This window comes from Poecile atricapillus, chromosome W (genome assembly GCF_030490865.1).
Source record: "Poecile atricapillus isolate bPoeAtr1 chromosome W, bPoeAtr1.hap1, whole genome shotgun sequence".
In the NCBI taxonomy this organism is placed as follows: domain Eukaryota; kingdom Metazoa; phylum Chordata; class Aves; order Passeriformes; family Paridae; genus Poecile; species Poecile atricapillus.
The window spans coordinates 54,829,454-54,857,096 of record NC_081288.1 but is presented as its reverse complement, the minus strand read 5'-3'; the positions used below and the strand labels follow the sequence as shown (position 1 = coordinate 54,857,096).

The 27,643-nt window shown below is 37.4% G+C and overlaps 1 protein-coding gene across 2 annotated transcripts; it reads left to right on the top strand.

Moving 5' to 3' along the window:
- Positions 1-676: 676 nt before the first annotated feature.
- Positions 677-24,819, top strand: LOC131591748 (solute carrier family 13 member 1-like). 2 transcript variants are annotated; one of them, XM_058862769.1, is made up of 16 exons: positions 677-798; positions 2,605-2,733; positions 3,512-3,648; positions 6,830-7,017; positions 7,618-7,675; positions 7,756-7,822; positions 8,324-8,487; positions 11,084-11,203; positions 12,354-12,452; positions 12,542-12,643; positions 18,213-18,296; positions 18,413-18,516; positions 19,386-19,495; positions 20,157-20,318; positions 22,545-22,682; positions 22,782-24,819. In XM_058862769.1, the coding sequence occupies exons 1-16, from the start codon at positions 700-702 to the stop codon at positions 22,923-22,925; spliced, it is 1,905 nt and encodes a 634-aa protein (XP_058718752.1). In that variant the 5' UTR covers positions 677-699; the 3' UTR covers positions 22,926-24,819. The 2 variants fall into 2 exon arrangements, with proteins under 2 accessions (XP_058718752.1, XP_058718753.1); XM_058862770.1 differs by lacking the exon at positions 18,213-18,296.
- Positions 24,820-27,643: the final 2,824 nt, after the last annotated feature.

Genomic DNA, 27,643 nt, shown 5'->3' with positions numbered 1-27,643 from the left:
ATCTTTTTCTGCATGAGAAGAGAACATTAGCTATTCCCTGCCTGGTAAGACTGATAAAAGTCTGTTTTTCTCATATACTTTAGATTCTAGACAGACAAAAACAACAGAAAGGCTGAGGCTGGAAGGGACTTCTGCAAGTCATCTAGTTCAAACCTTTTACTCAAAGCAGAACAAAGTTCAGGTCTGGTTGCTCAGGATCTTGTCCTATGAGGTTTTGAATATCTCCACAGGTGGAGAAGATGATGAAGAATTTTTAATTCTGTTCAATAAAATTATCTTGCTTATAATTTCACATAAATGCCCTAACTGGCTTTGAACATATATTCTATGTCTGCTATATGTTTTGACTTCCTATGGAAGTCAACAGTGACTGGGAGAGCACATGAAGTTTTATTTTTCTAGCTGTCCAAAACCTGTTGTAATTACATAAACTTGTTATGAGGAAGTGCAGGGAGAGAAAGTCCTGAGAGGGCTAACATCTAGCCTTGGTTTAAGGAGAACACTTATCTTATCAACCTACTGTTAATAAACTCACTAAAACAATAAAGACCCAGATTTAATTTTAACTTGCTTTACTGGCCTGCTTTAGCAATGGCTAAAGGTGATAGCTTGGAAAAATATTAATCAGAGTCAGCTATTTAAAGTCAGACATGTTTTTTGGCAGTTTCTTCAGGAAAGTTCATCTAACAGCCATCAACCATGAAGATTCTTAGATACCTCCTGGTTTACCGAAGGTTCCTGCTCATTGTCCTCACCCCACTGCTTTTACTTCCACTTCCACTTGTCATCAAAACCAAAGTAAGTGACCTGCTTGGAGAGATAATTATTTTGCACCTGCATGTAAAGACTGAGATTCCCAGACCTTTTCAGATTAACATAATCACAGATAGTTTGAGTTGGAAGGGACCTTAAATGAATAATAATGTTTGCATTGTGATTATTTTTTTTTGTCAACAGAGTGTATTTTCACAGAAACATAGAGAAGAGAGCTTCAATGTAAAATTCTGTACTGGATGCATGAAGCTCTGAATCACATATTTGCTTTCTAACAACATCTGGGCTACATTGAAAATATTGTTCTCATTATTGTTTTCTGGACTCTTTTAAACAGCTCTGTATGATTGACAGTGGAGATGAATTGTCAGAAAAAGAGCTGCAATTACTTTTTGTTTAATGAAGGATTTTAAGTTCATCACATTTTGTGCTGTCTGATAGGAAATTACTGAAATCAGTGATCTGACAAATTCCCTTTGGTTCCTAAATAGAGCAATATGTATGACAGGACACCATAGTTCTATTTTACTTGAAGTAAGTTCTGGCACTCACTAACTCTTGTGACAACTCCAAGCTGTTGAAACAGCTATCTAACAATGTCATTAGTGACTCTATTTGGTACAGCTCTGATGAATGAAATGGAATTCTGAGATGTGTTATCATGTGTGCATTATACACCACGTGTGACAATACATGAAAATTTGGTTCAGAAGTCCTTGCACCACAGTTTGATGGTGGTTACAGAGTAATGTGCTTCACACTCTCACATCACAGTTTTCAATATTTCAGTTTCCGTTCTGAGAGGAAACTCATGGGAAATTCTTAATGTCTCACTTAAGTGAGATGAACATTTGCTAGGTGAATGGATATTTTCAAATTGTTTCATAACAAACATTGTTACATAACAAAAATTTCTTCCCCAAAATAAATGATAGCCACATCTCACTGACTTAGGTTTAATATCGTTGTTTTCCAGTCTAAGGTTCCAAGAGCCACATCATTAAGTTGTTCCTTTCCCAGTACAAACCATCTCTGCTGATGTTGAGTAATTTCATACTCTAAACAATGGCACTAAGAGTTCCAAACCATTTTCCTTAAAAGCAGAAATATAAATTAAAAACTACACAAAAGATATTTCCAATACTCTGAAAGAAACTAAGTTTACTTCACGTTAATATATTTGTCTGGCGCTGCATTTTCCAGGCAACATTGGAAATTATTCTCCTGGGAGAAAAAAAAAGGAATAAAGAAAAGAATTCCTGGTTTTAAGGAGCTGAAACAAAAGATACTCACTAAAATTACAAGCCTTAAAAACAAAAGCTGTGTTTCTTATCAGGCTTGCATGATACCTTTTTTGTTAGATGATATCCTTGCCTTATTGCTACTGATGACAAAATTTCAGGAGAGAAAAATTTGACGAGTTATTGACTGTGAGTACTACTGGAGTCTTAAAGGTTTGCTGACAGAGGCAGAATGCCTTTGATCTGTTGGAATTCATGGCCTGAGAATGCTCCAGAATGACCTAGATGATTAATTGTCCTTGAAGGAATAGGCAGCTGACTTTTTTCCCACCTTTCCTGAGTGATAGAATTTAAATAATTTTACTATCTCTTAGAAAAAAATCTCTACACTGCTTTTACTGAGTGTTTCATATCTCAGCAGGATTGTTAATAGCACACAATAACTAAACTAAATTCAGGTTCTTTGACTCATACATTTTCCAGGTGTGAGGAATCTCTCTAATGATGGAGCTGTACTTTTTGAATTGTGATGTTTTTTTTCTCCTGGATGATCAATTCATGTTTTTAATTGGTGCCTTTTGTATTCTAGGAAGCAGAATGTGCATACACATTGTTTGTAATTGCCATCTTTTGGCTCACAGAAGCTTTGCCACTGGCTGTTTCGGCTTTGCTTCCTGCTTTTATGTTCCCGTTGTTTGGTATAATGGGATCCAAGCAGGTAATCTTTATATTTCTCTCTTTTATACAGTGCATTTCAGGAATCAAAACTCCAAAGAGTGAAACACATAGTGTTGAAACATGTCAGGCAAATCCATGGATTTTCTGAGTGCCAGTCACAATGGGTCTACCTCAAGACTTGCTTGCATGCTTTGTCTTCAGGACTTGTTCACGTTTCTTTAATAATTTTTTTAATAATTTCTTCAATAATTTCTTCTAGACAGTGGATCAGTGTTTAGATGCCAGTTGATGGGAAAATGCCAGGTAGTTATGAAATATCCTTACAGAGGCAAAATGTCACAATAATGACCCCATGTGCAAACTGCTGAGTATTCATCTTCATGCCAAAGGGATGAAATCACAAATAATCATAATCTAAGTCTATGCTTAAAGTTTTTATTTTACCTGTTGGATAGATAAAAAAGTAACAAAAACACCATTTAATTGCTGATTTAGTATGTATGGGAGATGTGACTGATGATTTTGGGTTGTTCTATTCTAAGCTTTATTTTTTATTTTGTTTTAACCATATGCACTTTAGTGCATTTATTCTTGAATCACCTGGTTAAATTAATTGAACAGTTTCAATGAACTTAATTTTAACAGTTTCATTTTAAGGAAAAAAAAAAGAGTCTCTTTATTTATTTCATAATATAATCTTACTGATATTTTTCATTAAAATGATATTACCAAATACTAAAAGAAATTCACCATTTAATTGTTTTAAAAATGGGTTTGTTTTCTTTTTTGATTTTTTGGGGTTTTTAATTTTGTTTTAGGTAGCATCTGCTTATTTTAAAGACTTCCACCTGCTGCTGATTGGAGTAATTTGTTTGGCAACGTCAATAGAAAAATGGAATCTTCACAAAAGAGTGGCTTTAAAAATGGTGATGCTGGTGGGTGTCAACCCTGCATGGTATGTGCTAAACAATGTCTTGAAGGACAATAATACTTGTGGAAAGCTATGTGTTCCAGAAATAATTGGCTACTGCTTTTTCTACAGTAGAAATCCAACCTTTCTTTTCTACTTGAACAAAGTAGATATTTAAATTGATGTGAATGGTTTATAGGTGACATTTTAATATTTTGTTGAAACCCTAATTGAAAGTTCCCTGCAGTACTTCTGTTCATAATAAGGATCCTTCTGAACAAAAAGTATGATTAGTTTGTGAATAATATAGGGGTCCTGTTTCTTGATGGTCGTTGGAACATTCCCACCCAATGCTTACAACATACAATCTGTTCTGTGCCAAATTTTTTATTTTAATAGTGTTCTCATAATTCTGGACATTCCCAAAAATGCAAAACTAATTGAAATACATAGTGAGGAGGAAACAAAATCATAAAACTAAGCAGGTGGTGGGGGAAGGAAAAACACATTAACATAATGTCCTTACTTAAGGTGTTTTCCTTTGTCTACATATGAAAAAATATCAAAGGATAGGCACTTCTTCAGCTGGATGAGGTGCTAAGGGAAAAGAAATCACAATCTCTGCTTACTCACTCTCAACATATATCTTAGGAAGTGAAAGAACTGTTCTTTGCTTGCTTTACAAAGTTGCAGAAAAGGTTTAGGCTGACAGAGTCATCTGCCAGCATACCAGTAAGGCTGCACATAAGATCTATGGAGCAAGATTAGCCTCACAGAATAAATCATGCTCATGACTCCTTGCCATGAAGCAGAAAGGAAGCAAATGTTCAGAAAACCAGAAACCCCAGGTCTAAAAAATAAGGTGCCTGTTAAGTGATTTAATTAATGACACTTCATAGGAATGCTGAATTATTTCTATTCCTCAGTAATTTGACTGACCTTATTTTAAACATCACATGTATTTTGATTTAATTCTGCCTCTTTTGATAGCTGGTAGCTTTCTCTTTGGAAAAAATCCTGTGTTCAGCTCTAGGCCCCTCACTAGAAGAAGGACATTGAGGTGTTGGTGCAAGTCCAGAGAAGGACAATGAAGCTCGTGAAGGGTGTGAAGCACGAGTTTTATGAGGAGCAGCTGAGGGAGCTGGGGTTCTTTAGTCTGTAGAAAAAGCATCCCAGGGGTGACCATATGACTCCCTGAAAGGAAGCTGTAGCCAAGGGAATGTCAGCCTCTTCTCCCAGGTGAGAAGTGAAAAGACAAGAGGAAATGGCTTCAAGCTGTGCCAGAGGAGGATTAGATTGGATAAAAGGAAAAATTTCTTCAGTGAATGGTTGGTCTGGCATTGAAACTGGATGCCAAGGGAAGTGATTGAGTCATGATCCATGAGATATTTGAGGATGTGTAGATGTGGCACTTAAGAACATAGTTTAGTGGTGGACTTGGCAGTGTTATGTTTACGGTTGGACTTGATGATCTTAAGGGTTTTTCACAGCCCAGATTATTCTGTGATCATGGCTTTCTGTCATTTGAGCTATGCAGTAAAGTCTGCAGACTAGCAGAGAAATGTGAATACATCTATGCAACCTGCAAGGACTAGAAAGGATAATAAAATACTGATTGTGCACTCCAAAGCAGAGTGACTTTATAGTTGGATATAATGAAATAATTATCCAAGATTCCATGCATGATAAGTTTTTAACAATACCATAGAGAAAATAATGCAGGAAAACTGGGGCTGAACAGGATAGGATATATTTTATTATTTTGTAATCACTTTTAGAGTTTCTCAGTAGAGCCCACCACATTGTACCAAATGGTCACCTGACCATCCATTATACCCGACCATCAATCCATCCAATGCTGGAAATTTATGATGAATAGTTTTGAAATACATTAATGAATCCCTTAATAAATCCTCTTGCAAGTTCTACTAAAATGGCGTTTTTCTACAGTGTGAAAATTCATCTTCAGTGTGCATATTCTGACCCATATTTTCTGCAGAAGAAACACAATTCTTCCTCAGCTCCTGTCTGAGGACCAAATGGAAAACTGCCTAAATTAATAGGTTTTACACTACTGATGACAATTTGTGTTTAGTAAGGTCTGTGACTTACTGGTCTACAGGTCACTTCATCACTATACAATTAAAAGTCCATAGGGAAAGACAAGGTTCCCCCTACAGAGAAAAAAATCCAGTTTGATATGTTTTTGCTTTTAGCTGAAATTAAAGGCTATGAGGGACATTTTGATTTTTTTTTTACATCATCAAATAAAGTTTACATGATTTTTATATAATTTCTATATTGGCTTCATGTACTAAGTAAATCTGACATTTTTTCTGAAGCTTCTGATCAAGGCTGGGCAAAGAACTTTACAAATTGTGCAGATGTCTTCTGAGAGAAAGGTGCAACAGCATCATCCCTCCCCTGAGTTCTCTTGCTGTGATGATGTGTGGCAGGTGTTTAATGTCAGTAACAGTGCCTGGGAACAGGGAGTCAAGAGGACTGTTCACATTTCCCACCCCAAGAAATGTGTTAAAAACAACATAGTGACCTGTATTCATAATTTACAATCCAGCTTCACCAGGAATGACCTGGAATGTTTGATTTTTCAGTCATTGATGCAATTCAGTGTATTGTATTATTACTTGTAGTAAACTTAGAAAAAGCTGAGCCAAAACCAGATTAAGGAATTTTAATGACCTTCGCTTTCCCATTTAATAAGATGACATTTATTGAAGCCCAAACAATGCCCACACTTGTCTTGGTGCTCTGAATAAGAACTAAGTTTTGTACCACTTCTGAATTTTTAATATTTCTTCCTATAACAACTGAATTGGTATGTCTAGAGTCTAAGTGATAACTCCAGGGTTTTGACTTAGATTGTACAATACAAGATTAATAACATCAGCAGTGTAGCCATTTTGACTCTCATTTGAATATGTGACATGCATGGCACTCTTTCTTCAAAGATGGTTCAAATATAGTATAATTCTGTAAATAAATATTATTGCTTCTTCTTCAATTTATAACATATTTGAACCTTAAAATATGGTAATTTCAGTATCTTAGATTGAGACAATTTTAATTCAAAAATGTTCTCAAAATTACAAGCTTTAAATTTTCAGTGTTTCAGCTTTTCTGCTTACAAAGTTCTCTATTTATATGAAATAGACTGATGATAGGAGGTGTAACTGTAGCAGTCATAGACTCTTCTCTCCTATTCCAGGCTTGTGCTGGGTTTCATGGTTAGCTGTGCTTTCTTGTCCATGTGGCTCAGCAACACCTCTGCTGCTGCCATGGTGATGCCAATCGTAGAAGCTGTAGCTCAGCAGATCATCAGAGCTGAAGCAGAAGCTGATGAGCTGGAGATGTCCTGCTCTAATGGCTCCACTAACCCAGCACTGGAGCTGGACGGTAGGCACACGCTGCAGTTCTGACTTTGCCACCCTCACTCAGCAGTAATTGGCACAGCAAGCACAATTAAATGTCCTGAGAAGTACTTGTATCATCACATGCTTCACTGTGAGACTTCTCTTGGATTACTGTGTGTGAGCTCTCTCATGGTCACAAAGATTAGTTAAAACTGAACAGGTGCAGAAGGTGGCAGTTGGATGAGAGGAGGGGACAAGGGAAGGGGCTGGCTTATCAGCCTCATAAGCTGGCTGGAAAGAAATATGACTCCAGGTTATAGATACCCTAAGGCTTAAATGTTAGCACAAAAAAGGAGCTCTTTAAACTATAGGGTAATGTTGGAAGAACAACTGAATCTAAACTGATTACCTACACAGTGGGATTGTAAATTAGAAATATTTCTCCTCTTTAGAAGATTCAGATTCCAAGGAACAGGAATCATGAAGGACTAGGGTACATATCAACTGTTTCTGAAATTGGTAATTGGCAAATGTATTGATGGGATGGTGTGAAGTGAGTGCATGGGATGAGACATGCTGATGGAGCCTTTTCAGTTTTACTCCCTTAAATGAGCTCTTCTGTCTTTGCATCACTGTCTTACAGAAAATATAGGAGAATATGAAAACCCAGATTGGAAAGAGAAAGAAAAACAAGTTAATGGGTAATCGTTATTAATTCTGTCCTAAGAATTCATCTAAATAGAGTATCTGTTTGTTACAATACATGCCTTTGTTTTTCCAGATATAACAACAATGTGTGCAGTACTGTATGCACAGTTGAAAAGGAAAATGAAAAAGGAAATGAGCAGGTACTTAAAGTGTCCTTTTATCATGCAGTGAAACTTAGTTTTAACCTAAATCTGACTTCTGTGCCACACCTAAAATGGCACAGGTTGCAATGAAGCTGGTTGCATGTGAATAAGAATGATACCTGTAGTTACACACATGTACACACTTTGCTTGTATAGCTCTTTCATTACTGATTTTGTCCTTCCATTTTACACAATTTTAAGCAACCTCACCTGAGTGCAAACTCTATAAATGAGGCCTGTGTATACGCATCAATCTACACAGAGGCAGTTCTGTAAAGACTCAGGCAGATCAGGACAGAAAGGACTTCAGGATTTGACTCTGCCTCCTTTTCCTTTACATGAATAATTGCATTAACAGTGTAACTGTGAACCAAACCACACTGCAGACAAATATATTGCCAGTAAATTTTCTGGCTCTTCTGAGATACCCTCAAGTTATATTTTTGTGCCTGATGATGAGCCCTTCTTATACATTAATTGGTGTATATACTTTCTAAGCAGAACCTATCATCTACTGAAGCACAGAGGAAAAGCAGAAAGGACAAATACAGTGGGATTTTCAAAGTGATGTGCTTATGTGTGGCTTATTCTGCTACCATTGGAGGACTGACAACAATCACAGGAACATCAACTAATCTGATTTTTACTGAGCACTTCAATTCGTAAGAGACTATATTATATTATTTGTTTTCTTCTTAGTCCAGAATTTTAACTTTCTTTCTTGAGCTCTCACATGGCTCCCCTAAATCACATTAGAAACCTTGCCTTTTGATTTGATATTATTTCATTCTATTGCTTTTCTTAATTGTCTGTTAAGGAGATGGGGAAAGTCCATAAGTGATCTGCCAACACATGGAACAAGATGACCATTGTTTGGTTAAGTAGTACTTTACTTTTTGGGTAGCTCCTTTCTAGAAGGAAAGCACTACTTAGCATGAATAGAACAGGCACTATCTAAAGAGATGTTATTAATTTATAAGTACAACAGGAAATAAGTTCAGTATGCTTAGCAAAGAGCATCAGGAAACTTTCAGAAGGCTAAGCAAAGTCAAAATGAGAAACATAGGACAATTAATCAACAAAAAAGCAAATAATTTCAAGGCAGTCTGAAACTTTGCATTCAACGGAACAATGTTTTAAGGTTTTCTAAAGCGTATTTTAATATTCATTTTCTTATTTAAGTAGAACTTCTTTGAAAAGAAAATTGGGATGTTTCATTCCAAACCCCTTGAAATCCAATAATTCTTGCTGATCTTATTTTTTATTTCTACAAATTACCATTGTCAGAAATAGTCCTACTCCAATCTTAAAATAAAACAAAATAAAACTAAATCCTTTTTTGCCTTCCATCCACTGTTTTGTATTGCACATGACAAAATTGTTGAAGATCAGTTATTATTAGCATTTGTAGTGTTTGCCTGCAGAAAGTTTACTGCTATTGACACCAACTCACTGTAGAAGGAGGATTATTAAAATAAATCACACTTTTTCATTTTCCAGAGGAAATAGGTCTAGAAAAGAAATCAGTGTGTCCTGTCCATCCTTGCTTCAGTCATGACCTGTCGTAGGTAATCCCACAATAGCAGATAATCCAACCAGAACTGTGTAATAGATTTTAAAAAAACCAGCAACATTTAAACTGATCATCCATTCTAATTGAGGAATATTTGCTGTGGAGATAAAGAATACCTAGCTTCAATATTCAGATTACAAGAAATGCTTACACAAATATTCATCCCTGTACAAACTTACTGTAGGACCTTTGTACAATATTGTATTGTTCTACAATATGTATTGTAGAACCTTATTGTACAATAAACTAACATTTTGCAATGGAACTGATTCTTTAGTATAAAGTTTTCAAGAGCTCATTTTGTTGCTCAATAAGAAATTATTGCATATATTTCAGGAAAGATCATAAACACTTTTGCAAGTGATGCAATGTTAGATCATTCCTACACTGATGTCAAATCTTTCTTATCTTGGAATTTTTACTCTCAAAAATTGATGTGGCTAACCATGTAATAAAAGGTACACAGCCATGTAATCAATAAATGATGTAACAGCACAATGCTTTCGATCTTCTGTATTGTTATATTGGGAGTTTCATTGTCCCATCATTATGTACAGTCGCAACTTGGAGCATCACTCCAAAAAAAAGACAGGGGTTTAAGTTTGGTCCCTGCTAGCACTTTATTTGCAATATATATAAGCATCATAGTACATATAGATCAAACCTAAAATTTGCACAATACTGGAGAAAGCATTTATAACAAGCACTTAAAGCTTTAAGCACTCTATGGAATCATCACAATTATTTTCCTTCTAGCAAGATCTGTAATACAAAAGACTGGCTAATAATTGGAAATAGTCATTAGGATGTCCTCTGTCTGGATATTTTTCTTTCCCTTCCATCTGATTTTTGCATCAAGAAGGAAGGGTGCTCAACCAGACCTGAATTTTCTCACTTCTAGCATTACAAGCTCTTTCAGTAGAGCTGGAGGAACTCAAAGAAAGAGTAACTTCTGTTCACAAAGTAAATTGGAAAACAAGCTGTTTTTACTCTGCCTTTTTGCCTATCTGGCATCAATCAAATTCAAGAGTAAAGGAATTTCTTTCAGAGAGCCAAAGCCTTTCTCCTTTTCTTAAATGCACATGGAAGGGAGCTCTGCTTCAGTGACCCACATTTACAAACAGTAGATTGAGACGGCCTCAAAGAGACAAGGTGAGTGGAGAGATCATCCACTTGGACAATGAGCATTTATGGAAATAAGTAGTAATAATTTTTATTTTTATCAGTTTTTAATCACTTATGGAAATCTAAACAATACAAGTTTCAGTGTTGCTTCCACTGTTGTCTTCTGCATTGGAGCTTTTTCATTTGAATATATTTTCTTGTGTGAAATTCTCGTCTCAAAAAAATCCTTTCTTTCAAGTTCTGTTTCTTTATAGTCCTAACATCCCTTAGGCTGTGCAGGGCCCTCCCTTGCTCCCTGAACTCACTTTAGACACACCTCAGTCAGTGTCAGTTGATGATCCATTGCTCAAATAACTGGTACAGCTGGTTCCTGTAGTGGTCACGATGACCAGGAACAGGATGGGAGGGTGAGGCAGGACGATACCACAGGACACCTCATGCTGAAGTCTGCTGCCAGCCAGAAATACTTTCCATCAGCAGTGCTTTCTGGCAATTCTCACAAATCTTCATTCCTTTGCAAAGGTGATCTAAACTTTTTTTTTTTTTTTGCTTTCATTCAGACGTTACCCAGGTTGCCAGTGCATCAATTTTGGATCCTGGTTTATCCTTTCCATCCCCATCGCAGTTATTATCTTGCTGCTATCCTGGGTCTGGCTCCAGTGGCTTTTTCTTGGGTTTGAGTAAGTGAATGGTATAATAAATAAAACTAAAGGTTATTGATATAAAAGATAATTTGTACCATGAGTAAATATTGCATCTTAGTTTAATAGGCTCAATAGGAAGAAGATGCAGAAACAGTGATTTTGCAACCTTGATTAGTATGGCTCAGTCTCTCAGAATGGGACAAGAATTTCCTAAAACAAAGATCCTGGACTATTCAGCCCAGTGTGAAAAGTCCACACCACAAATGGGTGTACTCACTTTATAATGTACACACATCATCATTAACCAGTGCATGTGTGCAAGACAGAAGAATGCTGAAATTATATACAATTTTTTTTGACTGGAAGAGTCATAGGAATAGATGGAGTGAGGCATTTGTGTGAATACTTGAACAATGTCTGTTATAAACTGGATTACTGTATTTGTACATGTGAGGTAGGAAACTTCTGCTTTTCCTAAATTTATATGGTATGGTAGGGTCTCTGTTTCTCCACAGAGCTTGGGCTTTTATGATTTTGGAGAGAACGATACTTCTTTTGGGATGATTCTTTTTTTCCATGAGTTTGCTAACACCTGGAGAGGTAGGTGGGACACCAGCCTTCCAAACTTACGTGGCTACTTATGGTGCAAGATGAAAAGTGAGATTAGTTTTAAGCAGACAGAATCATCCCATACTTACCATTCTATATGTGAACATTTATAGTTGCATTTTTCTTTATTTTTTTTAATAATGTTCTTTATAACATTGTGTAAGAGTCTCATCCAAGAATAAAAACCTGGCTTGTAGCAAATATTCTGTTGAACAATACTTTGATAAAAACTTTTTCAATTCAAAGCAAAGTAAAGCAAAGCCATAGATCTAAAGAGACTCTCATTAAATAGAGTTATATATATGATTCTTTCAATCAGTTAACAGGATTAAAATTTCATCCTTCCTGGCCAAATGAGCTGGTCAATAACAGGACACATTTTGTTGCTGCCTCTGTCTCCAGTCTCCCACTGGACATTGTCAATTAATTCCAGTATGCTTAGTTTGATGTGTGATAACTAAATGGGAGATGCTGCATTGTAAAATGATGAGTTTTCATTTATCAAGTGCTATTGGTTGGATACTTTTTCTGTATACACTATTAACTCATCATTCAATATTGCTGCTTTACATTCCAGTTTTAAAAACATGTTTAGGTGTGGCAAGAAGAAAACAGCTAGAGAAGAGGCCTCATCAAAGGTGATTCAGGAGGAGTACAAGAAACTTGGACCAATTAGGTATTTCAAACTATAAATCTGCAAACAAGAGCAGGTAAATCCAAGTATTAATTCAGGAAAATTTATAATTCCTTCTACTTCCGCTATAGCTATCCAGAAACTGTTACACTTGTCCTGTTCATTCTAATGACCCTCCTGTGGTTCACCAGAGATCCTGGCTTCATCCCAGGATGGTCTTCACTTTTCCCAAAGTAAGTGATCTCTTTTGATAAGCCAAGAACTGTACTGTACTTCTTTTCTTACCAATTTTCAAAAATTAAAGTACTTTCAATATTTCAGAAATTTGCTGGGCCAAACTTGTTTCCAACCTTTGTAGTGTACACAGAAGATAAATTCCAGCAACTTCATACATGTATGCGAGCATTACCTGAAATGTGTTAAACCTGTTATAGGATAAAGTACCTCTTAAGAGGGATTATTACTAGATTTTAGGCTTAATATGGTGAGGGAGAATACATAACAAGTGATGCCACAGTATCCCACTTCCTCATCAAATGTGAAATGTAAAGAATAAATAATGTAAAGTCTGGTTAGAATTTTTTGATCTACTGCCCTTAGTGACAGCACACTTATATGTGTACAGAGCAGCATCCCCCTGCTTTGACAGCTGAAATTAATGATATAAATTACTGTCTGTCCATACATAACTTCCTTAAAGTCATAGTTCAACTAAACACCAAAAACTCAATAACTATTTTATTTTTTTCCTTCTGCTGCAGATTCTCCAGGATCACCTGGATTTCTTTTCCTAAGTAATCAGTTAGTCTTACAGGAACTTGTATTACCGTGATGTCTCCTTTTCTCTTGCTGTAATTGCCATCATTTCAGTTCTGTTTTTCTGTGATAAAGTTTTGAGTTTTGCTCTGGAGTGGTGGGAAGTAGTTGCATGACTGGGACAAGTAAGACTTAATGCTTTTTAGGTCCTTATGGATTTAACACTCATTACTGGCTATCCTGAAGGCCAGTAATAGGCCTAGACTAGGAGGGTGATTTTTCATTTTGTTTTTCTGTGTGTTTGTGATAAATTTCATGTGAACACACATACATCATGCCTTCTCTCTTTAAATAAATTTCCACCACTTACACACCTTCCCAGTGCTCTTCCAGAAAGTCTGGGCGGGGATGTCACAAGGAATAATTGTAGCACTTCAAAGATTTAAATTGTAACACAAAATTAGTTTGTGAAAAAAACCACCATTAAAAAGTGTATTAAAACCGAAGATTGTTTTAATACTATTTACTTTTAATAATCAGAAAAAATTGAAAAAGAACACTTGTTTTTCCCTTACAACAACAGCAGAGCTGATGATCATGGCCAGATATGAAACAATATACTCTTAAAGTGTTTTGGAGTGGTGACCTAATTAAGTAATCAGCTAGCTAAGCAATCAGGCTGAGTTGGCTTCTCTTCCTGCTTCCTATGAACACACAGGGCTCACCCAGCATTGTTTAAAGAGGTACATATTAAACTGAAAGACAGGCACAGAAAACGACCTTTCAAATATGGGACTTATGGTTCAAATTTTTCCATCCAGAGAGCCACATGTTTCTATCTGAAGCTGGTTATCATTGTCTGAGGATTTTGTTCATTAATAGGAAATAACATTCTCAGAAATGAGCAGGGTTACAGGTTCAGCACAGGGATGTTACTTTGTGGATGCTCTCTAATGCTGTCCTTGGAAGGAACTGCAAGCATGTGTCATATCACATTAGGCCGAATTATGTTGTGAGCTAACCCGAGGAGAAACAAATTTACTTATATACTTTAGGAGGAAAGAAAGTGTCTCTTACTATTCATACCCTATTTCTAGATAGTTTTAATTTATCAATCAATTATATTAACAGGCATAAAACCAAGAAGTTAGGTTAACACTTTCTGAGCAACAAAAAATTCTCAGTGAAGATACATGAATGGAGCATAGGGTCAGCACAGGTACAGCTGTGGGCAAGGCATATACATAGAAATAAAATCCAAACTAAACAAGAGCAACAACAAAGAAATGGGAAAACCCTTCAGATCTCAGGAACAGTATTTCTGTTGCTGTGATGTCCAAAAAGCTTGTAGCAGTGCACTGAACTGTGGATTACATCTCTTACATACTTGTTCCCTAAGACACCTGCATAAAAAAATTGCTCAGTGTTTTGGATTTAAGTACAGAGATAGGGATGTGCACAGCTTCTTAAATTTTATGGTACAGGAAACAACTCTAAGGAAATATTCTTCACCCTTAGAGAAATCTGATAGCACTTGCTTACCAAAGCAAGTTTTATCCTACAATCTCAATAAGGCCTACGGGAAGTTCTGCCACCTGAAAAGAGCTTTTACCCTACAAAAAGCCACAGTGTCACTCCTAGACTAGTGAGTGGGTCCTATGAGGTGGGAATTGTGCCACCCTCAGGGTCTTAAACCAGAGAGGGCTGTCTGATCATTTATACTAACATGCTGAAGATCAAAAGTGTTACACTGTTCCATGTGTTAAACCCAGCTGGAATTTATTCTATCAAAACCTGAATTTCCAGAAAGAAACCAGACTTGATGTTAGGGTGGCAAAGTCCAGGTACTTCAGATTTTGGAATTTGCTAACTTCCTTGATAGTCATGTCTGTTGTCAAACTAAAAAAGACAAACTAACATATTGCTTTCTGTCTGAATATAGCTTCCAGCTATCTATTTTTGTCTTTCTCTGTTGGATCAAAAACTCTTCCTGTGCTTTAAAAGTATATGTATCTTATGATTATTTCACCTTATAAGCTTTACTTGATGAACTAAATGAAATGCTTAAATCTTTGCTTCAAACAAAATTTCCCATCACTGTCACCACCCATGTTCATACGCTCAGACCCTTGTGTGCATCCTCACATTACTGAATACCCCTTTAATATGCAAACACCAATACTTTTGAAATCCCAGTGGAAATACCGCTATTTAATTCTATTACTTTCATACTTTTTAAGAGCTACTTTTTATACTGTCAGCAAATTTTTAATGCAATTTCTGCTGTAGCAGTATTGAGTAGAGCCCATCATTCCCAGCTTTATTAGATGCCTTTCAAAAATACATTACCTCTACTAGTTAATTTTTCTTAAGAAAAAATTAGATATATATTAAAGACAAAACCTTCCTTTGCTGTCTTGCCCTCCACCTGTAATGTCTTTCTGTGAGCAGAAGACAGGATGTTTTAATAAATATTGTATAGCATTATAGAGAGCAGAGCAGGATAAAAATGCATGTTTCCTTCCCATCTGTTGACACCACTGGATCAAACATCATTTCTGCTACAGCAGTTTCCTTCTATGTCCTGGTCTGATTCCAGGCTTTAGGATATTGGCTTCAATTAGAGGAGTTCCAGGTTGGCCTTTGGCCTTTGGGTTTATGAGCCTCATAAGAAACAGAAAGTTCAGCACTGAGCTGCAGATGATTACAGCTGATGTGGGCAAGCTGGGCTTCCCTCACTCTTCCTCAGATTATTGCCTGAATATACTGTATTTTTTTCTTCATGATTTATTGCTTCCTTTACTTCTAATACAAGACCACTGTGTATTTTTGTCCATAGCCATGTTCTCTACAATGGTCTCAGTTGGAGTCATTGTGAGGTCTCATGAATCAACAGGTTTTTTGCTTGCTTATAGCACAATCAGATTTGCACTCTTACAAGCAGCTAGATGTTGTATATGCTATGTATGCATATGTATTACAACTTGGATAAATAGGCTCTTAAAAATATTTGTCTCAAAATTTGATAATGATTGAAAAGCTTCTGTTTGGAATGGCGTCACGTGTGTGTCCTCATAATAGTTTGACTGATGGCAGGATGTTGTGTGTGTCCCAAGCAGGTTTTGTGAGAATGATGTTTTGCATCAGGAATACCAAGTTTGTGAGCAAAAAGTTGCACTCCCTGGTTCAGCTGGACTACTTATGCAAAGTCCTGCATCTGGAGAAGGACAATCCCTGCAGGAAGGGGCTGCAGGGTCACCTTGACAATGTTTAAAACTATGTGAGAGGGAGCAAAGAGTCAGGCGTTTTTTTAGTGGGGCTCAGTGACACGATGAGAGTCAAGAGGCACAAAATCAAACTTACAGGATCCCTCCTGAGCATCAGGAAATGTTTTTTACCTGTGATGGTGACCCAGAGAGGTTTTGGATTTTCCATCCTTGAAGATATTAAAAAACTGTCTGAACATAGTCCTGGGCTGCTGGCTCTGACTCTGCCTGAGCAGAGAGGGTTGGACCAGAAAACCTCCTGAGGCCCCTTTCAAACTCAACCATCCCATGAAAATGGAGCTGCCTAGGGGAAAGTGTCAGTATGGATTGTTTCTGTATCTAGATCTTACTTTCCTTCAAAACTTCTAGCAAGTTTTGAAAGAATTTAGGCTAGGATCCAAGGGGAAGACATTTTGGATCTCTAGACCTGGTGCATCTGGTCCTAGGCTAAAGATGGTATACAAGCAGAACTTTAATAAACCATAAAAATATAGTAACATTTTTTCAAAATTTATTTTCTATGCAGGCAGACACTAGGAAGCAGGAGACAGAAAATATCAAAAAATCACTTCAACTTCTATGGCATCTTAATTTTGTGACAGTGTTAGCTAAAATTATGCTGGTTTTGGTGTAAGTCAGCTATGTGTATTAAGGGTTTGTTGTTTTTTTTTTTTTAATTTCACCTAAGAGAGCAAAGGGATACATCAGATTAGATATTTGTAGTATACAACTGAGAGAAACATTTTTCCCTTTGGTGAAAAGCTCTGGGTCAGTACAAAACGTTAAGCTGCTGGGAAGATCTGATGGGAAGTTATTATTGGACTTACTGTAGCTGAATATTTAGAAAGCATATGGTCTGAAGCTGAAAGAACAAATATATTGGTGTATTGGTTCAGAAAATCTTACAGAAGGACTTGTAGAAAACAGAAAAAAAAATAACAAGGTTAAGAAAATGTTTGCTTAGCTTTCTTCAGTAAAATTTCTATTCATTTTAATCACTACCTTGACTGAAATGAGACAGACTGGGATATGTCACCAGCTAACATTGCGTAACAGGCTTGGATGTGTTATGGCCTTAAAGCTCAGCTTTGCACCTTGTCTGATCTTGGGGCTGCTCTTTACAAGTTAGAAGGATATTGAAGCAGTTTAAGAGCCAGCAGTGCAAACAGTTCTTAGGCACTGGAAATGACCAAAATCAAATATGACCCTTGTGACTGTGACCCCAGTAATAACAGCCATAGGAGGATGATAATAAAGCTCAGCTACAAAAGCATTGCCCTTTGTGGGTATGCACTGTGCTCTTTAATGCCTCTTAAACTGAATCCATTGCAGAACATATTAAATTTATTATTATTAAATATAAAATTATCAAATTTATCATTAAAATGTTATTTAAGCATCAGCTACTCCTGAATATCCCTCTCCCTCACCCTATTTCTGTGTGGCAAAATAACACATGCTTACCCAAGATGTTTATTTATGAATTTAAAAGGCCTGCAGCAAAAATTTCTGTAAATATGAGGAGCTGACCTTGACTGTCTGCCGGGTGCCCTCCCAGACACTTTCTCACTGCCTCTTCTCAGCAGGACAGGGGAGAAAATAAGGTCAAATAGCTTGTGGGTCAAGATAAAGACAGGGATAACTGATTGCTTATCAGTTACCATTATGGGCAGACTTGATATGGGAAAAATTAATTTAACTGCAAATTAAAAATAGAGTTGGATGATGAGAGAAAAAAGACAAAAATTTAAACACTTTGCCCCCATCCTCTTTTTTCCAGGCTCAACCTGACTCCTTCATTTCTTACTCCTCTACCTCTTTCCACCACAGCCAGTGGTGCAAGGGATGAGGAAAAAGGGTTATGGTCAGTCCACAGCAGACTGTGCACTTTTCTGCTATCCTATCCTCTTCCACTCTACTTCCCTCCTTCTACAGACTATATATATTTATGTAGTTTTTTTCTTGTTAACTTCTCCTTAGGTATAAAAGCTATATTACGGATTCAACAGCTGCCTTAGCCATAGGCCTCCTGTTCTTTATTATTCCAGCAAAAACTTTGCCTAGGACATCAAATGGAGAAAACAGTTGAGTATATGTTGATGTCAATTTTACTACAATAAGGTATTTAAGATGCTACTGTAAATGTAACTTGCTGCACTGTATAGAGGAACATTGTTAAATACTGATGCTGAAGTCTTAGAGGATATAAAGCACTGGGGTATAAAGCATCCCTGGCCTGGAAATCAGTGCCAACAATTATACAATGTGAGCAGCAGGAGCTAGGGCTGTGCAGGAAGCTGCTACCTGCAGCCCATGGACACCAATGGAAACCATCTTCCCGCTGACTGCAATGGGCTTTGGAATGGGACTGCATGGGGCAGGGATAGGCTTATGTTTTGAAAATGTTACTGCTCAATTAGGGTACCCTATAAAACTCAAAACTGTACATTAATTCATAATGTAATTTTTCCTCTTCAGAATTTTTGGGTTTTTGCCATCCATTGCTGGCTGGTCCTCTTTATGTGTTCAGGTGTGCTGCTGAAAGCAATGGGATCTAGGGGTTCACAGAGAATGCAAGGTCAGAACCTAAAGGAGTCTAAGTGAAATAACACTTTCTCAGCAATCTGTCTGAATAACACAGTTTTACTGATTCAACTCATTGATATCCCACAGCTGTCTTCCACATAGGGAAGGAGGGGAAAGGGACCAGTGCTTCCCTGGTGGAAACCATCACAGCTCTAACATCTACAAGGTGTGACAGTTTTCCCCAGTTAAAGATCTGACCCTGGAAGCACAGATTGTTTCTGTCAGACTTTGTTCATGTTACAACGATGAAGTTTTTGTGCTTGAATTATTTCCAAGTACTTCCTCAGGAAGATTATTTCAAGAGCTTGTCAATATGCTTTTAAATGTTGGTTGGGGAGCTATATTTTTTTTATTTTATTTTTTCTAGCTGTTTTTGATTACACTCCCCTGATTACTTGGAAGGAATTTCAGTCATGCATGCCCTGGGAAATAGCTATTCTTGTTGGTGGCGGGTTTGCACTGGCAGACGGCTGCGAGGTAATACAATTTATAGAAGATACTGAACAAATAACGCACATCAGGAGCAACTCAGACATGCAGTGAATTCACAGTTATTCTCTTATTTTAGCAAGTTATTCTATTGCAGTGTTGAACAGGATAAATGTGACAAATGTTCAAGATGTTCAGAAAGCAGGTTTAGAGAAAAATAAGTTTCCTATGTCTTCCAAGGCTATGCACAATGATGACTACTCTTTCTTACTATAAATCTGATGGGGGCAGGATTTGTGAAGACACTGTTTCCAAAGCCTTAATGTCACTGAGATAATTCCCATGTGGAGCCTCATGGATACTCCAGTAAATCAGGCAGCTTTGGATCTAGACTCTGGATATGAAGCCTTATATACACATATTACCATTTGGTGATTAAGGTTCCTCTAACCATCTCAGTGATGCAAATATAAGTAAATGGAATATAGTTTGCATGGGCTCCTATAGGGTACCATTGAATTAGAAAAATGGTCTTAAAAACATGTGGCAGAAATACGGAAAATATTTCAGATTTTTCTCTTTTACCTAAATACTTCACAATTAGAAGATGAGTAAAGTCCTGTTATATACCATTTTTTATATACCATTTTTTACATTTCCCTTTCAGTGACTTGCTAAACATAATCATGTTCTCACATTCCTTACACAGGTTTCGAAACTTTCTGAGTGGGTAGCAAGTAAATTGACCCCTCTAGGATCATTACCCCTGTGGCTGGTTATCCTGATATCCTGCCTTATTGTCACTTCAGTAACAGAAGTAGCCAGCAACCCAGCTACTATCACGATCTTTTTGCCCATACTTTCTCCTTTGGTGAGTATAACAAGCTTATTTTTAGTCTGAATCTCCTCTATCATCCATGTAATAATGCAGCTGCTCAATGAAGAGTTTTATAAAGTCTCAATAGAACACCTCATGCACATTTTTTGCTGTCCTATATTATGCACTGGATATTTGGTTGCTTAAGGTGTTTCTAACAAGAGATGCTGAAAAATTAGAAAAATTAGATAAAAGTTCATTTCATGATTTAAACCCAGATGGCAATCAAGCCAAAGCCGGCTGCTTGCTCACTCCCACACCAGTGGAGTCCTGGACAGAATTAGAAAGGGAAAAGCTAGAAAACTCATGGGTTCAGATGAAGACAACTTAACAGGGAAAGCAAAAGCCCCACATGTAAGCAAAGCAAAACAAGTAATTAATTCACTGCTTCCCCAGGCAGGCTGCTGTTCAGCCATCTCCAGGAGAGCAGGGCCCTATCAAACGTGACAGTTACTTGAGGAAAGAAATGCCACCACTCCAAACTCACCCTGCTACATGTACTGAGCATAATGCCATACGCTGTGGAATATCCCCTTGGTCAGTTGGGGTCAGCTGTCCTGACTGTGTTTCCTACCAATTCCACCCCAGCCTCCTCATCAAGGTGGCTGTAAGAAAAGTTCTGCTCACACTTTGCTCTGTGTAAGTACTGCTCAGCCAGAAGGAAAACATCCCTATATTGTCAACACTGTGTTCAGCTCAACTCCAAAGCATACAAACTACTGTGAAGAAAATTACCTCAGAAAACTCCATTTCAGTTCAACATGTGAAAATTGATGCTGTCGTTACAATTTGTGAACATTTGAAGGTCTTAAAAGAACAGTTCTCTTCAGGCTTCTTCAGGACTGCATCTTCAGCAAAAATGGTTAACACTGCATGTTGTCACAAAGAGAAGAGAGGGCTAATAGATGTACTTTGTATGTAATTCACATTTCTTCTGTCCCTAGATCAATTCTGTTCTTTCTTCTCACTATCTTTATCAAAACATCCAATTCTTTCTTCTTCAAAACTTCCTGATTGTCTTCCAGTCTGTAGCTTTTCCTCTTGGCCAGCCTTGACACATACTAATGCTTTTTCTCTTTCTTTCAAATAAATGGTACTCCTCTTTTCACAGAATTACAGAATCATTTAGGTTGGAAAAGATTTTTGAGAGCATCGTGTCCAACCTTTGACTGATAACCACTTTGCCAAATAACCATGACACTAACTGCTCTGTCCAATCGTTTTTTGGAAGCTTCCACAGATGATGACTCCACCACTTCCATGTGGAGTCCATTCCAATGTTTAACCCTTTCACTAAAGAAATTCTTACTGATGTCCAACCTGAACCTCCCTTGGTGCAGCTTGAAGCCATTTCCTCTTGTCCTATTGTTAGCCAGGGAGAAGAGACCAGCTTCTACCACCTTCTTTTCAGGGAGTTGTAGAGAGTGATAAGGTCTCCCCTGAGATGCCTTTCCCCAGGCTGACCATCCCCAGCCCCTTCAGCTGCTCTTCATAAGGACTTGTGCTCCTGACCCTTCCCCAGTTCCGTTGCCCTTCTCTGGACACACTCCAGCACCTCAATGTCCTTTGTGTAGCGAAGGGCCCAGAGCTGGACAAAGCACTCAAAGTGTGGCCACAACAGTGCCCAGTACAGGGGACAATCCCTGCCCTGGCCCTGCTGGCCACACCATTGCTGATACAGGCCAGGATGGCACTGTCCTTCTTGGCCACCTGGGCACACCCTGGCTCAAGTTCAGCTGCTGTCAGCCAACACAGCCAGGTCCTCTTCCACCAGGCATCTTTGCCACCTGTCTGCCCCCAGCCTGTGGCACTGCCTGCTGCTGTTGTGACCCTAGGGCAGGACCTAGCATTTGGTCCTGTTGAACCTTATCCATCCAGCCTGTCCAGATCCCTCTGCAGAGACCTCCTACTCTCCAGCAGATCAACACTCCCACCCAACAGAGTGTCATTCACAGCTTTACTGAGGGTACATGTGATCCCTTTATCTGGATCATCAATAATGTATTATATACAAATTCAGCTTTTTCATCTTTCTTGCAGTGCTTTTGCTTTCTGTGCCTGTGTACTGTTCTTAAAAAAATTATTTTCCCAAAAAGGTGATTTCTCGTTTAAATTGGCAGTTCCATTCACATTTCACTTGTGTTAATATAGAAAGTTTGTATTTCTGTATTTAATTTGGCAAATACATCCCTTGACAGCTGTACTCTCATTTTTTGGTAGGCTGAAGCCATCCATGTGAACCCACTTTTCATTTTGATACCTGCTACCTTGTGTACTTCCTTTGCGTTCCTGCTTCCTGTAGCAAACCCAGCCAATGCCATTGTGTTTTCATATGGTCATTTAACTATTATGGACATGGTGAGTTTTAAGCAAAAGTCCTAAAGGGGATTTTTGGCATTTAAAAATTTTTCTTCACTGTCTTGATGCACATTTCTGTTTCCTTTTTTTCTTCTTTAGGTGAAAGCTGGCTTGGGCATTAACATCATTGGAGTTGCTGTAGTTATGCTTGCAATTATGACATGGATAGTGCCTGTATTTGATCTCTATACTTACCCAAGCTGGGCACCCAACATTCCAACTACAAATGGCACTGGGCTGTAAAAAAAACCAACAAAAAACAGTTTCTTTTTTTTTCCTCGCATGTGGTGAGTCACTTAAAATGCTTTCGGTCACCACAATGATAAGGATCTACATTACTATAAATGCTGTATTTCACAGTCCCAGAGACTGATGATCCAGTCTGAGAGTCTAATCAGGAAGAGTGCTAGACTTTCTAAAGATCATAGTTAGATCAGGTTTCTAATCTAGTTCAGCTAGTCTGAATTTTTATATCTTCATGTTATGAAGGTAAAAATAAATGTGCATAGCCATTATCACTGGCAATTTCCCCCCATTCTCAGGGTAGCAAAATAACAAAATTTGGATTTTATTATTTCAAATACAAATCCTTGTTATTACTTATTTGGGAGTTGTCAGAGAGCATGTCGGTTTTCTATATTCAAGCTCTGTTTGGAACTGTGTTGATCACAAACAAAAGATCAGGGAGGGGACTGTCTTGAACCCATAGTTTACAATCTAGTAAAAAATGCACAGAAAATGGAGAAGAGCAGCATGGCCACTTACACAGCACTTTATCTATTAAGCACCTTGTAACCTGGAAGGAGAATGCATACTTAAGCGTATGTTTAGCCTACATCCTCCCAGGACCTCACTAAAATATGTTGTTGCTCTTGTAAAAAAAAAAAAATATCTATTTTTCTGGATAGACGTATGTTGATAGATCTGAGCTGATCTGTACACATGGAGACTAAATTATCATCATACCTCTCTGCCAAAAGTAAATATATCCCCTTCAGGAATGAAACCATAAGTCAGAGATGAAGATTTAACAGTCAGTCAAGTACATCTTCACCAGGAGGCTCATGATATCTGCAGGATAGGTGGCAGTTTAAGGTTACTAGACTGTGTTAATATTGCAATGTTCTAAACACAAAACAGTGCAATGTGGTCAGAATGTAAGCTGGAGTTCAAAGATATCTTCAAATGATGTTCTATTTGGTTGTTACACATTTTTCACCGTAAAGACTATAGCCTTACCTGTCGTGAAGATCCATGAAAATTTGCACAAAGCATGTAATTAGTAGTCTGAATGACATCTGGATGTATTTAGATTGGATCATGCCTTAGGATGCCTGTATGACAGCAGTAAACATCAATCTGTCTTTTAAAGATAGTGTCCATTTTTCTTAACAACAACAACAAATGCTTTTGGTTTTTGATTAATGGTTTACATTTATTTTTGGTAGTGTGTATTTAGAGATGTCAGTCATGACCTCTGTAATGCCAGAATGCAGTGTATAACATTGTTGTATATGTAGTTAGTTTCCTGTAGCTATGAGTTGCAGGTTCAGCTGCAGTGAATTATTAAAGAAGCACTTTAAGTTCTGTGTACGTATTGAAGTAAGTACTGGTGCATGACACCACACTTTTAGCAGTTGATTGAGGCTGCTATCACAATTTTTTATAGAGTGGCAAAATAGGACTATGACCATCACTGGGGCAATCAGGAGCTGCCACTATACAAATAATGTTTATTGATCCCCTGCAGTAATGATTATTATTACAGATATACAACACTTGGCCAATGAAGTCAGGTACCAGAGGGAAATGCTGATACAAGTAACTAATCCAAGATACAAATCCTGGATTATATTATATGGTACTTTCCCAGAAGCATGTGCAGTGAAGGAGCTTGTGGCTTGTTCAGGCCTTTGGTTCTGCAGGCAAAGAGTAAAGTTTAAGTTATCACCTTCCAATTTTGTCAGTAATTTCCCTATTATTCAAGAGCAGTGGAAAGAGTGAATAACAGCATTTCAAGTGGAAGGGATCTCAGAAGCATCCAGTCTTGCTCAAAACAAGGTTATTACTCTGCTCAGATCAGGTTGCTCAGGGATTTGTCTAGACATCTTGAAACTCTCCAACATGAAATCCAACATGCACAATTTCTCTGACTGATGTTCTCCAGTGATTTACTGTCCTTGTGGTGAAATATTTTATCTTTAAACAAATAAGCAAACATAATTTCAGGATAATAAACTCATTATTCTCCCTTTTATTTGGGATAGATTATTTTCTGTTTGAAAAACTGGGGTTTTTTTACTTTTTCATGAACCACAAAAAAGTCTGCTTTGTGGCCTTATGTTCACCACTCCCACTGGATGTGACATTTTTACAGGTCTGCTCTGCAAAGCCTTACAATCATGTGGCAACTGTTGTTTAGCCAAAGGAAATCTGTTAACTGCTCCTGAGCTGCCCCTGACTTTTATTAATTTTCCCAGTACAGAATTGGCTGTTATAACCTTAGCCTTGAATATGATGATGAGGTCTACAGGGGTCCATGAATGCACTTCTCCATTAAATCAGGCTTTGACACCAGTATTCTCTCTTCAAGTTGTATATCTTCATGGAAGAAAATAACCATTTTGCACCAGTTATGAGAACTCTTGTCCACCATCACAAGTGATACAGTTTTCAGTAAAGCTGAAGCTGTTTGTGTCAGTTGATTTTCAGCAGTTCATTTATGTTATTTTCTGGATTATTCATAGAATCAGTATGACAACAAAGGCCTGACATGTCTGAACCCTCATGTCATTCTGTCACAGAATTTCCCTAAACTCTTTTTTCACGGCATAAATTATGGTTAAGTATCTTAGTAAAGAAGAAAAAATAGTAGAATTGTTTAATGAAGGATGTGTTTTCAAAAACTACTGTGACTAAAATTGGTGTATACAGTGGATAATAAAAGAGACAAGGGAGAGATTTGTAAAGTTGCTCATCTCTTGGACCTCAGGTTTTTATAATTTGTTGAAATGAAATGCAGATTTATATATAAACTGACTCTCAGCAATCAGCATCTTATTTGTGTCATGATGTACTAAATTAGTGACAAAAGTAAATGATTAAGCATGATGTTTTTGGAGACTGTATCCTGCAAGTAAGCCAGTTATGAACAATCAAGTTGGTAGTACTGGGAAAATAGGGTCTCAGCAGGATTTTTGACTTGTTTTCCAGTAGTTTAAGGATGGGTCAGATGGAACGTTTGAGATTATTTGTTATTATTACTAACTTATTTTTAAAGCTTTTAGGAATGTTTTAAGTACAAATTAACAACCCTGCAGTGCAGGGATTAATATTGATATTATATTCCCCACCTGAGAGCACTGAAATGGAGGAAAAAGAATTTCAGAGTGTGGAGATCTGGGTACCCAAGGAGTGGATATAGCTTGGACTGCAGGCACAGATCACTATGCTGAGCACCAGCAGAAACACACTCTTCATACGTTGCTATTATATCCCTTGCTTTGACCAGATTTTTTTTAGGACAAATGGTGGAAATGCACCTACAATTATTTTAAGAATTGATTAATATATGATGGCATTAACTATTTGTAAATTGCTCTGTTCATAATTTCCATATAAAAGTTTTTTTTTTCTTTGAATCAGATGAATAATTAGTTTACTGTAATAGTACATAAGTAATATTTGTGACTTACTATTTATCTGTGATCTCATTCCTGATGAATTAAAAGGAGGTTTTGTTATGTACTTCACTGAGGTATGTGCCAGGTCTTCTTTTCTATGGCTATGCTGTATTTAGTGTATTTTCACTTTATTTGGAAGATGTGTGTTTAGATTACCAGAAACCACAAACCATGGAAAATTCTTCTTGACTTTTGTATTTTACAATGAGGCAATCAGATCAATCTTGAAGCATAAATCCCTTTATGTACTTTTAAAATGAAATGACTGGGTTTGTTTCCTGCCAGGGTCTAGCTTGTTTAAAACCAACCAGGCTACAGTTCAAGGGCTCACTGAAGAGCAGTGCAGCACAGCAGCTCAGAAGAGTGTAGCAAAAAAACATCCTGGATCTTACAGCTCTTTGATTAGGTGTAGATACTGAACCAGCTCGCATGTGAATAACAGCGACAAGAACACTCTTGCGTGTTATGTGCAGCTGCTGGCAGGACTGGAAGGCTTCTAGTGACCCCTTAGGTGTCCAGAGGTCTAGTCCTGCCCCTCTCCTGCCCTGCCCTTGGCAGCCCACAGCAGGATGCCACTTTCTCTGATGGTGACACCCAGCTGCCCCAGAGCACCTGAGGGTGTCAGGCCTGCACATAGATCAGATCAGTTTGCAGCTATTAGTCAGAAATGATAACTTCAGTTATCAGCATAATTCTTTGTCTCTGCAAACTTCATTTGATGGTTTATGGTTTTAACAACCACTTGAACCGAGTTCTTGTCAGTGTTATTACCTAACACTTTTGCCTTTTGTGCTTAGAAACCTATGTATGTTATTTTACCTGCACAATGTTCAATTTCTGTATAACTTCCATTTAAAATACAAATCTGCTATGTTTAAAATAAATATTTTGTGACTGCTGTACAGTCCAACATGTGTTAGTGATAAATTAACAAGAGCTAAAGTTCTGATCTGCAAAGAAAAGTCATTTGTCAATAAAACTGCCTGAGAGTTCTTAAACCTTTTTTATTGTTTTATCTCAACACTTGATATACATGGCAAAGAAAACTACCTGCTGAGAATCATTTTAATTTGCTGGATATTGAAAAAGGTCCACTTTTAAAATAATTTAAAAAGGAGAAAGATCTATTAACTTTGAAGAGCAGTTGTAGTTAAAAAAACCAAACTGTTCTCTGCCATGTTCCTCTACAAACACAGAATAAAAGTATCACAGTTTTAATCCTGTTTCAGGATTCAGAAATTATAAGATCAGAAAGCAAGGCATATACCTATGCAAAAT

Excerpts from the sequence above, each read along its gene's own strand:
- LOC131591748 (XM_058862769.1), top strand. The coding sequence starts at position 700 with ATGAAGATTCTTAGATACCTCCTGGTTTACCGAAGGTTCCTGCTCATT. Across the intron at positions 2,734-3,511 it reads GTATAATGGGATCCAAGCAG|GTAGCATCTGCTTATTTTAA; the intron begins GTAATCTTTATA and ends ATTTTGTTTTAG. Across the intron at positions 22,683-22,781 it reads ATTTAACTATTATGGACATG|GTGAAAGCTGGCTTGGGCAT; the intron begins GTGAGTTTTAAG and ends TTTCTTCTTTAG.